At 42.8% G+C, this 12,849-nt stretch overlaps 1 protein-coding gene across 5 annotated transcripts; it reads right to left on the bottom strand.

The window, feature by feature from the left end:
• Nucleotides 1–220: 220 nt before the first annotated feature.
• Nucleotides 221–11,433, bottom strand: LOC143517668 (GTPase IMAP family member 6-like). 5 transcript variants are annotated; one of them, XM_077010413.1, is made up of 5 exons: nucleotides 10,651–11,433; nucleotides 8,866–8,926; nucleotides 8,640–8,747; nucleotides 3,793–3,898; nucleotides 221–722 (listed from the first exon to the last, which is right to left on the bottom strand). In XM_077010413.1, exons 4-5 carry the CDS (start codon nucleotides 3,794–3,796, stop codon nucleotides 232–234), a joined length of 495 nt encoding a protein of 164 aa, XP_076866528.1. In that variant the 5' UTR covers nucleotides 3,797–3,898; nucleotides 8,640–8,747; nucleotides 8,866–8,926; nucleotides 10,651–11,433; the 3' UTR covers nucleotides 221–231. The 5 variants fall into 5 exon arrangements, with proteins under 5 accessions (XP_076866528.1, XP_076866529.1, XP_076866527.1 ...); XM_077010414.1 differs by having other exon boundaries at nucleotides 3,793–3,895; XM_077010412.1 differs by lacking the exon at nucleotides 3,793–3,898 and having other exon boundaries at nucleotides 8,862–8,926.
• Between the last annotated feature and the right edge of the window lie 1,416 nt (nucleotides 11,434–12,849).

The following is a 12,849-nucleotide window of genomic DNA, read 5'->3' as shown; positions in this document are numbered from 1 at the left end:
TGTCCCTTTTTCCATTTACGTAATATTGCCAAGCTGAGACACTTACTTTCATTAGCTGATGCAGAGAAGCTAGTTCATGCTTTTGCCTCGTCGAGATTAGACTACTGTAATAGTCTTCTAATTGGATGCTCTAAACAGTCCATAAAGAAGCTACAACTTGTACAAAATGCCGCAGCTAGAGTCCTAACCAAGGCTAGGAAATTCGATCATATTAGTCCCACTCCCGCCGCACTACACTGGCTGCCGATTAAATATCGCATTGAATTTAAAGTCCTCACATATGTGGTGTCTCCCTCCACATTCTCTGATGAATGTAGATAAACATCCTCTTGTGTCTTGGTCTTCACCTGTAGTCACCACTACCGACTGTTTCAGACACAGTGGACCATAAGAGTCCAGGACACTTCTGATTCTGTCCTGGTCCTCCTGTGTGAAGTTCTCAGACTGGAGCACCAGTAAAAACACATGAGGTCCAGGATCAGACAGAGACACACACTCTTTCACTCTCTGAGTCAGTTCCTCTTGAGTGAGTTCAGTGTGAAGCAGGTGGGGTGAGTTGATGAGGGTGATGTATCTCCCCTCCACGTGTCCTCTGATTCTCTCACTCTGATGTTCTACTGAAGGAGGAGGAGCTTCAGTCTCAAACGCATCTCTTCCCAGGATGAAGTTTCCCACTCTGCTGGTCTCATTCTTCCCCAACAGAACAATCCTCAGATCAGACGCTGAAAAAATATAATAAAATTAACAAACAATTTATACATTTTATAACAATTTATAAAATGTATCAACTAAAATTATAAAAAAGTACGACCAGTAATATTCTTGTTAGGCTAACCCTAGATCATAGCCATTAGCCTCAAAGAGCAGTGTTCAACTGTCAGTGTTACTTAGCTGGCGTCCAGAGAACAGATTCACACACTAGTGTCAGGGAAGAGTTCTAAAGTTTAATAAAGTAGGATACAGAACAACTAAGATCAGTAGCGACTTGTCAGTGGGGGGCGCTGGGGCATGAGAATTCCATCAAATTATCCAGACAATAAATGTTCTTGGACATATTGCAAATCATATATTGCTAAAGTATTATGACACTAGTGATACTGGCCATTATCAAATAATATCCACTGGATTTCTGTGACATTACATGTATACCGTATACTTCCTGTGAGTGGGGCGCAGGACTAATGCGTGTCTATAGGTCCTTAAACTTTTGGGAAGTTCTTGAAAATGCTTGAAATTGTAACGAATTGTATTTTGTGTTTGTTTCTCAACAAATAACTACCTGACTGAATGGCTCACTTGTATTAAGTTACAAATATTTGTATTACATTGCAAATATATAAGAAATGTTCTACCTCTTGTAATTCATGCCGGAAACTTGAGTGCTCATGAAAACGTTAAGATTGTGTGTTTTGAAAATAAACAACCGTTAAATAAAATATAGATACATATGCGGCCCAAATACATGGCTCAAATGCGGCCCGTGCTCAACTTAACAGGTGTTCTGAAAATCTGTGCTACCCCTCGAGCTGTCCTATCTAGGGCTACTGCGCATGCGCACGCTAATTTCACGTCAGTGTCAGCGTACACCCGTAGCGCAAAATTATAGACATATCTATCGATTCATACTACCGTTTCAAAATGTCTACCATATACCCTTATTATATTACCATATATATGGTAATATATGGTAATATGTGCCGAGAGAAGGACGATGCACGAGAACTAGTCTTGCACACAGTGACGTGGCGTTTATTTAGACAATAGCGCAAACGGTGCATGTAGAACATTCACACATTAACACGTGTATGACTCAGACAAAGATGAGCACGGGACACTGCGCAAACGCACATTAAATAGACAAACCACATAAGCCCCGCGTGATCACGAGACGAGCCACAGGTGAGACCGATGAACACACTCAGACACAACCACACCCACGAAGATCCACAGACGCAGACAACTAGACGTAGACAACATAAACACACGCGCAAAGGGGAGGGGTCAGGGGCTGTAGCATGACAGAAATGTTTTTGGGTTCTAGAGGGTTTTAATTTTAATGAGATTTTAATTTGATTTTAATGAGATTTTTTGTTTTGGGGTTATTTTCTAAACAGATCTGAAAACAGAAAAAGTCCAAAATAATTTATAGCCCTTTAAATTTGTGCCCGACATGTGGCACCTGCTGAAATAAAACTGCAGCCTAGTCAACTGTCCTACACACCATAACACATATTACATGTATCACATTGTAACGGTTCACACGGGCAGGTGTGATGCAAGAGCAGTTTGTTAAGTACTTATTTACATAAATCAGACAGAACACGAGACAGGGGAAAGGAATGAGACAAGGGAGAACACAGGCAACTGAAAAACCAATTAAATTAAACGAGACGGATAGGCATAAGACTAACAGTAACAGAAACACGAATGTGTTTCAAAACATAAAACACCTGTCTACTACTGACCCGGCAGTATCCCACCTGTCTTCTACTGACCCGGCAGTATCACACCTGTCTACTACTGACCCTGCAGTATCACACCTGTCTACTACTGACCCTGCAGTATCACACCTGTCTACTACTGACCCTGCAGTATCATATCTGTCTACAACTGACCCTGCAGTATCATATCTGTCTACAACTGACCCTGCAGTATCATACATGTCTACTAGGGGTGTGTTTAAAAAATTGATTTTTCAATTCAAATCAATCCTCATTTGAATTATTCGATATCGATTTATTAAACCTGAGATCGATCTTTAGAATTGGCTGTTTCACTCCTCAACATGTTGATCAATATTGTTACTGCACAAAGGAGCTGTCTCACTCCTCAACATGTTGATCAGCTCATTTTCTTGCAGAAAAATTTGACAATCTCCAAGATGTCAGAAAGCATTCATGAATAAATATTAGTTTTTGGACCCTAATGTTTACAATATTCAGAATGTTCATAAATGTTTTTGTTACATGTAAAAAAAAAAACTTAATTTGCACTTTAAAGGGCTGTTCAAACCGCTTTCAATGCCTTTTCTGGTAAAGGAGCTATGTGGAAGTGTGTGCATTAATTGATATAAAAACACTCATTTTAATAAAGTTTGAGTGTTCCTTGTATCATTACAACATTTCACATTCAAACTACACTTTTTATTGTAACTGAAATTTCCCTACAAGAACTGATATTGAATCGGATCAAATCGAATCGAAAATCGAATTGAATCGGGACCTTGTGAATCGGAATCAAATCGAACTGGGAAATCAGTGGTGATACCCACCCCTACTGTCTACTACTGACTCTGCAGTATTATTATACCTGTCTACTACTGACCCTGCAGTATCACACCTGTCTACTACTGACCCTGCAGTATCACACCTGTCTACTATTGAACCTGCAGTATCACACCTGTCTACTACTGAACCTGCAGTATCACACCTGTCTACTACTGAACCTGCAGTATCACACCTGTCTACTACTGAACCTGCAGTATCACACCTGTCTACTACTGAACCTGCAGTATCACACCTGTCTACTACTGAACCTGCAGTATCACACCTGTCTACTATTGAACCTGCAGTATCACACCTGTCTACTACTGAACCTGCAGTATCACACCTGTCTACTACTGAACCTGCAGTATCACACCTCTCTACTACTGAACCTGCAGTATCACACCTGTCTACTACTGAACCTGCAGTATCACACCTGTCTACTACTGACCCTGCAGTAGTATAACTGTCAACAATTTGAAGGAGAAAAATGTTTGTTTCTGAAAGGTCTTCTATTGTAAGGTCTCACCCATTTTGACTGGCTGGTTTGGTGAGAATGTCTCACACTGTATCAGCACTGTGGGGTTCGTCTTTGCTCATTCTTTATATCTGTCCAGGTTTCTGGATAACAGCTTCTGAAAAAAGAAAGATCGGCTATGAAAGTCACTGCCATTGTAATTAAAACAATGAAATATATTTTTAAAAGAAAGACTTAATGGTAATTTGTGCCAGTTATGGTCTGGTGGTAGGGAACTGGTCTTGTGACTGGAGGGTTGTGGGTTCGATTCCCAGGTCTGAGGTCATGACTAAAGTGCCCTTGAGCAAGGCACCTAACCCCAACTGCTCCCTGGGCACCGGGCTAGGACTGCCCACCTCTCTGGGTACGTGTGCAGCACAGCCCCCTAGTGACCTTTTCTTAAAATTGAGATACAGTGGGATGCGAAAGTTTGGGCACCCTTGTTAATTTTCCTGATTTACCTTTATAAATCATTGAATGTTTGGATTAAAAAATCAGTTAAATATATCATATAGGGGACAAACACAGTGATATTTGAGAGGTGAAATGAAGTAAAATTTGGTGGTGGTTCCATCATGCTGTGGGGCTGTGTGGCCAGTACAGGGACTGGGGATCTTGTTAAAGTTGAGGGATGCATGGATTCCAATCAATATCAGCAGATTCTGGAGACCAATGTCCAGGAATCAGTGAAGAAGCTGAAGCTGCACCGGGGCTAGATCTTCCAACAGGACAATGGCCCTAAACACTGCTCAACATCTACAACAACCCTAAACACTGCTCAACATCTACAACGACCCTAAACACTGCTCAACATCTACATCAACCCTAAACACTGCTCAACATCTACATCAACCCTAAACACTGCTCAACATCTACAACCACCCTAAACACTACTCAACATCTACAACCACCCTAAACACTGCTCAACATCTACAACCACCCTAAACACTGCTCAACATCTACAATGACCCTAAACACTGCTCAACATCTACAACAACCCTAAACACTGTTCAACATCTACAACAACCCTAAACACTGTTCAACATCTACAACAACCCTAAACACTGCTCAACATCTACAATGACCCTAAACACTGCTCAACATCTACAACGACCCTAAACATTGCTTAACATCTACAACGACCCTAAACATTGCTCAACATCTACAACGACCCTAAACACTGCTCAACATCTACAACGACCCTAAACACTGCTCAACATCTACAACAACCCTAAACATTGCTCAACATCTACAACGACCCTAAACTCTGCTCAACATCTACAATGACCCTAAACACTGCTCAACATCTACAACAACCCTAAACACTGCTCAACATCTACAACGACCCTAAACACTGCTCAACATCTACAACGACCCTAAACATCTACAACCACCCTAAACACTGCTCAACATCTACAACCACCCCCAACACTGCTCAACAGCTACAATGACCCTAAACACTGCTCAACATCTACAACCACCCTCAACACTGCTCAACATCTACAACCACCCTCAACACTGCTCAACATCTACAATGACCCTAAACACTGCTCAACATCTACAATGACCCTAAACACTGCTCAACATCTACAACCACCCTAAACACTGCTCAACATCTACAACAATCCTAAACACTGCTCAACATCTACATCAACCCTAAACACTGCTCAACATCTACAACAACCCTAAACACTGCTCAACATCTACATCAACCCTAAACACTGCTCAACATCTACATCAACCCTAAACACTGCTCAACATCTACAACCACCCTAAACACTACTCAACATCTACAACCACCCTAAACACTGCTCAACATCTACAACCACCCTAAACACTGCTCAACATCTACAACGACCCTAAACACTGCTCAACATCTACAACGACCCTAAACACTGCTCAACATCTACAACCACCCTAAACACTGCTCAACATCTACAATGACCCTAAACACTGCTCAACATCTACAACCACCCTAAACACTGCTCAACATCTACAACGACCCTAAACATCTACAACGACCCTAAACACTGCTCAACATCTACAACCACCCCCAACACTGCTCAACATCTACAATGACCCTAAACACTGCTCAACATCTACAACCACCCTAAACACTGCTCAACATCTACAACGACCCTAAACTCTGCTCAACATCTACAACGACCCTAAACACTGCTCAACATCTACAACCACCCTCAACACTGCTCAACATCTACAACCACCCTCAACACTGCTCAACATCTACAACGACCCTAAACACTGCTCAACATCTACAACCACCCTAAACACTGCTCAACATCTACAACCACCCTAAACACTGCTCAACATCTACATCAACCCTAAACACTGCTCAACATCTACAACAACCCTAAACACTGCTCAACATCTACATCAACCCTAAACACTGCTCAACATCTACATCAACCCTAAACACTGCTCAACATCTACAACCACCCTAAACACTGCTCAACATCTACAACCACCCTAAACACTGCTCAACATCTACAACCACCCTAAACACTGCTCAACATCTACAACCACCCTAAACACTGCTCAAGATCTACAACCACCCTAAACACTGCTCAACATCTACAACAACCCTAAACACTGCTCAACATCTACAACGACCCTAAACACTGCTCAACATCTACAACGACCCTAAACATCTACAACGACCCTAAACACTGCTCAACATCTACAACCACCCCCAACACTGCTCAACATCTACAATGACCCTAAACACTGCTCAACATCTACAACGACCCTAAACACTGCTCAACATCTACAACGACCCTAAACTCTGCTCAACATCTACATCAACCCTAAACACTGCTCAACATCTACAACAACCCTAAACACTGCTCAACATCTACATCAACCCTAAACACTGCTCAACATCTACAACCACCCTAAACACTACTCAACATCTACAACCACCCTAAACACTGCTCAACATCTACAACGACCCTAAACACTGCTCAACATCTACAACGACCCTAAACACTGCTCAACATCTACAACCACCCCCAACACTGCTCAACATCTACAATGACCCTAAACACTGCTCAACATCTACAACCACCCTAAACACTGCTCAACATCTACAACCACCCTAAACTCTGCTCAACATCTACAACGACCCTAAACACTGCTCAACATCTACAACCACCCTCAACACTGCTCAACATCTACAACCACCCTCAACACTGCTCAACATCTACAACGACCCTAAACATCTACAACGACCCTAAACACTGCTCAACATCTACAACCACCCCCAACACTGCTCAACATCTACAATGACCCTAAACACTGCTCAACATCTACAACCACCCTAAACACTGCTCAACATCTACAACGACCCTAAACACTGCTCAACATCTACAACCACCCTAAACACTGCCCAACATCTACAACCACCCTAAACACTGATCAATATTTACAACCACCCTAAACACTGATCAACATTTACAACCACCCTAAACACTGATCAACATTTACAACCACCCTAAACACTGATCAACATCTACAACCACCCTGAACACTGCTCAACATCTACAATGACCCTAAACTCTGCTCAACATCTACAACCACCCTAAACACTGCTCAACATCTACTAACACATTCATGCAGAGGAACAAGTACAATGTTCTGAAATGGCCATCTCAGTCCCCAGACCTGAATATTATTGAAAATCTGTGGTGATTAAAGAGAGCTGTCCATGCTCGGAAACCATCAAACCTGAATGAACTAGAGATGTTTTGTAAAAAAGAATGGTCTAAAATACCTTCAGCCACAATCTAGACCAGGGGTCGGCAACCTATGGCACGCCTATGGCATAATCACTGGCACGCGACACGCTGGACCAGCATCAGCAAAAAAAATTAATAATAAAAAATTGAGTACGATCCTCCAATCGAAATCGCTCCTCAACGCTCTGCTCGGCGGAGACGAATATACTTGGCGTCGATCGTGATATAATACTTAATTTGTGTCCATTTACACCTCCCCTCCGCTAACAATTTACACTCGCCACACAGCCACCCCCCCCCCCCCCTTCCGCTCAACAATTTAAACAATCCAAACATTCATTGATTTATAAAGGTAAATCAGGAAAATTAACAAGGGTGCCCAAACTTTCACATCCCACTGTATATACATATAGTATGACAACATAAATAGATAATGCATCCTGTAACATCATCATGGCCCCTGCCAGAATCTAAAATCAGCTAATCACAGCCAGTGTATTCAAGTTGACATATCACCTGATGGGGACCTACACTTAATCACATCAACACTGTTACTCACTGCCACCAAGTAAATGTTCACACACACACACACACACACACACACACAGACACTACTGAGTGTATCATATATGCTGTTTAGTGTGCAGTAGTTGGTGTTGAATGTGTAGTATGCTGTGCTGTGCTGTGTAGTCTTCCGTGTGTAGTGTTCATTGTGTAGTGGTCCGTGTGTAGTGTTTAGTATTCAGTGTATAGTGGTCCGTGTGTAGTGTGTAGTCTTCAGTGTGTAGTGTTCTGTGTTCCGTGTGTAGTTCACTCACCTGTGCTGGTGTTGTAGTGGTTGTGTAGTGTATAGTGTGTAGTGTATAGTGTGTAGTGTGTAGTATTCTGTGTTCCGTGTGTAGTTCACTCACCTGTGCTGGTGTTGTAGTGGTTGTGTAGTGTATAGTGTGTAGTGTATAGTGTGTAGTGTGTAGTGTGTAGTATTCTGTGTTCCGTGTGTAGTTCACTCACCTGTGCTGGTGTTGTAGTGGTTGTATAGTGTGTAGTGTATAGTGTGTAGTGTGTAGTATTCTGTGTTCTGTGTTCCGTGTGTAGTTCACTCACCTGTGCTGGTGTTAAACGCCATGATCTCTGTTCTTCCCCTCTGCTGTCTATTCATTCACCACCTGCTTCACTCTTTGGATACTCACATGGATTCATTTGTTCTTCAGTCTGTAGTAAATTATTTAATGGTTAGTAATTAAATAGTTCTGAGTCCAATATAGATATATTGTAGTGCTAATAAGTAACATGCTCAAAACGTGCATAAAAATAAAGTCAACTGACGCACGGGAGTCCAAAGTCCAGTCAGAATGAAGCTCAGGTGAATACACAGCACTGGACTTGTGGACCTGTGGGGCGTTTATAGAGGGAGGAAGAGAGAAGGTAATGTGCAGCAGGTGTGTGTGGGTGTGTCAGTAGGCAGGAGATTGTGAGCGAGGGAGGGGCTTGTCTGTGTGTGGGTGTGGCTAAAGTAAAAAGTAAAGTATTGGGTGTGTGTGCGTGTCTGCCTGCGTGTGGCCATGGGCAACTCCCCTGAGTGCTGGAACTGGCCTACAGTGACAAATATACAGGTGCATCTCAATAAACTAGAATATCATCAAAAAGTTCATTTATTTCAGCAATTCAATACAAAAATCACCATGACATGGCATGGAGGTGATCAGCCTGTGGCACTGCTGAGGTGTTATGGAAGCCCAGGTTGCTTTGATAGCAGCCTTCAGCTCGTCTACATTGTTGGGTTTGGTGTCTCTCATCTTCATTGCTGGCCAATCAAGGACAGTGATACTGTGGTTATTAAACCAGGTACTGATACTTTTGACAGTGTGGACAGGTGCCAAGTCCTGCTGGAAAATGAAATATCCATCTCCAATAAGCTTGTTGAACAGAGGGAAGCATGATGTGGATGACTGCGCTGACTTTGGTCTTAATATAACACAGTGGACCTACAGCAACAGATGACATGGCTGCCCAAACCATCACTGATTGTGGAAACTTCACACTAGACCAGGAGTGGCCAACCTGCGTCTCGTAAAAAAAAAGTGGCTCTTGGTCTCTGACGGGTTGGCCACCCCTGCACTAGACCTCAAGCAGCTTGGATTGTGTATCTCTCCACTCTTCCTCTGGGGCGTTGATTTCCAAAAACCCTAAACCCCAAATTTTTGAATGACCTTTTCATTCAAAGTGCCGAGTGTTTAAAATGGAGTGGACAACAAAATATTTTTTCACTGAGGTCCAATCAGCGGCTGTATGTCCGATATGCCAAGAAACAGTTGCAGTTTTCAAAGATACAAAATCAGCCGTCACTTTACTATGAAGCATGTACACTACACTAGCAAGCAGTTAACAGAAGGACGAGCAGCTACTGCTCAGAGTTTGGCAGTTTCTCTACTGTGTTCTGAAAAAAGGGCCCCCTTTTGCAGCCAATACAGCATTAATTCGTCTTGGGAATGACATATACAAGTCCTGCACAGAGGTCAGAGGGATTTTAAGCCATTCTTCTAACAGGATAGTGGCCAGGTCTCTCTCACACACACACACACACACACACACACACACACACACACACACACACACACACACACACACGTCTATGTTCGCGAGTGGCCTTAACTGAAAACATGCTGCTTTTCTTCCAGACTCTTCCGTGATTGTTGTGTGTATTGGCTACCGTCTAATAGCTAGCAAACAAAACAAAAAAGAGCTTAAGATTAAAAACAGTTTACATGGGTGGCATGTTTTACTATTTTGTCTCTCGATCGTAGAGGTACTCAGACTGCTGCTTTGAACACCTGTACTGTCCTACTGTAGCGCTAGTGCTGTATTTATTGTTCTAAAACTTTAGTTTGCATAATTGTTCTATGTTATTCTGTAGAGCAAACAGGTTTTAAACAGGTGTTTGTAAAGAGCTTCATCTCGCATACATCCTTGTAGTAAAATTCTGTTTGTGCTTACACAACATATATTTGCAATCAAAAACGTTTGTCTGTAACAAGAAACTAACGCTTTCATGGATGTTAAATAACATTCAAATGGTCATATACATTTAATGTACAACATAATTTTTCAGAAATACCTGAACAGTCACGTCTTCCTGTAGACATCTTCACTCAACAGCCCGAGTCTGTTATTAGAACACGGAAAGAAAACCGGGGCAAGTGGGCGGGGCCAAATACACGCAAAAACGAAACTAAAAGTCACTTTAGATGGACTCAGATTACATGTGTTTGAGCAACGTCACACGAAATGTTATTTAATATTTACGTTTATAGCTGTTTATGTCAGTTTAATATGCAAGTGTACAGCAGATATATGTGTAATACTGGTGACGGGGCTGTAACTTGTGTGTTGACAAACGGATCGATGGACACAACGCGACAATAAAGTGACGTTCAAAATGCTTTTGCTACGAAGATGCACTATGGACGGTGCCAAAGGAAAGATAATTCCCTAACCAAATATAACCAAAAATGCTGTGGAGTGGTGTGTAAAGGCGAGGCAGTAGACGTAACAAGGCTCTTCATTAATACCTCAATAGCGTAATGACGCAGTGAACATTCTCAATTTAACACACAACACATGAGGGAATGGCATAAATGCAGCAAAATTACACACATATGGCAGGAATAACTCACACTGTACGACTACATAACCAGATACGGGGCAACTAAACATTGCATAATGATACCGGAGCCGCGGGGGCTCATACCGGAAGAAAGAACATAGAGTCCACAAAACTTTCGCCAGCGTGCGCGCGTACTCCGGCTGTGCAATTGGATGGTGTAGACCAGGGGTAATCAATTAAATCTTTCCGCGGTCCATTTTTGGCAGATAGCTCAGACCTTAGGTCCGGGTTCGCGGTGGCGAACGAAAGTTGTTGAGCGGGGGGGGGGGGGGGGGGGGTGGCGAACGAAAGTTGTTGAGCGGGGGGGGGGGGGGGGGGGTTGAACGTAACACTCAAATGGGTGGTGAACGTAACACTGGTCTGAAAATAAATTCTCCGTTTTAAAATATAGTCTCCCGTTAAAATTTTTTTGGCATTTGGGTCCGTATCCAGTTAATCAGGAATGTGATTGGGTCCGGACAGGACGGCGTTCGGGTCCGGATCCGGACCGCGGTCCGCCATTTGGTGATACCTGGTGTAGACTCTTCTCGGGAGGAGCCTCTGTGCGCCAAGACGTCTGTGACCTGACGTCTTCCCACTGTAGAGAGCAGGGGTGTAGTGGGGGGGTCTTATTTTAACGGGGGGGACGCGACCCCCCTGGATGTTGCTCTTGCTGAGACTGTTACGGCTAGGTTTATATTTGACGCGTCGCGACCATTGACTGTATATACGGTCAATGGTCGCAACCGGCGCGAGGGTCGTGCGGCAAAAATGACGCAATCGCGGTGGCTTCGTCGCGAGGTCGGGCACATCTGCATTTTTGTAACTTTGCGCATGCCGTGCTTCAGCGCAGTGAACAAAGTCAGGTTTCTCCACCTTTTACAAGGTGAAATTCAAGCACTTGTACGGCACTTTGAAGTTCCACTTTCAATATTTTTCAGCACCTTCAGCTTAATTAATTTACATATTTATACAAATACACACATACTCGAAACGCTAAATCTTAACGTGTCTCGTGTAATACAAGAAAACTGTTCAGTCAGACAGATATTTGTTGTGAAACGAAATAGTTTGTTTCAAGCATTTTCAAGTACTTGAGCCAAAATTCCAGCACTTTTCAAACCTGGAACACAAAGCAAAATTAAAATTCGTCAGATAAATGTTCATTCCCCCGTTTTTGAGGGGTGTTTCTTTATGCTACCACATATGTTTCGGACAACACTGCAAAGAATGTGACGCGTATAACGCCTCCGCCGCTCGCTCAGGTTCGCGCGCAATGTGCGGAGTCGCGCGTTACAGAAGCGAAATTTAGGCTCCACTGCAAATTTCTGTTACCAACAAGTAAGTAGCATGAAGCTTATTTTCTCCTGTGATTTATATACTATACTCTCATCCCAGGAGTCCTGAGTCTGGACTGGACTGCAGTAGCTCGACTAGTTAAGCCAGGGCATCTAAAATGTAGGCACTCTTGTCTTAGCCAAGTCATGCTAGACGACTGAGTCACGTAGTTATCTATGCTGCACCCTACATGTCGGTTTGCTCTGTTTAGCAGTTTTGTTATGCTGCAGTTGCATCTTGTTCTGTTCACTGGTTCGATCAATTTCACTTTTTCACGAGTATAGCCTGGGATTCCACTTCATTTCTACCTATACAGCAACAATGATGTTGATG

This window comes from Brachyhypopomus gauderio, chromosome 6, assembly GCF_052324685.1.
Source record: "Brachyhypopomus gauderio isolate BG-103 chromosome 6, BGAUD_0.2, whole genome shotgun sequence".
NCBI lineage: Eukaryota > Metazoa > Chordata > Actinopteri > Gymnotiformes > Hypopomidae > Brachyhypopomus > Brachyhypopomus gauderio.
The sequence above is the reverse complement of the archived record's forward strand: the minus strand, read 5'-3'. Positions and strand labels throughout refer to the sequence as shown.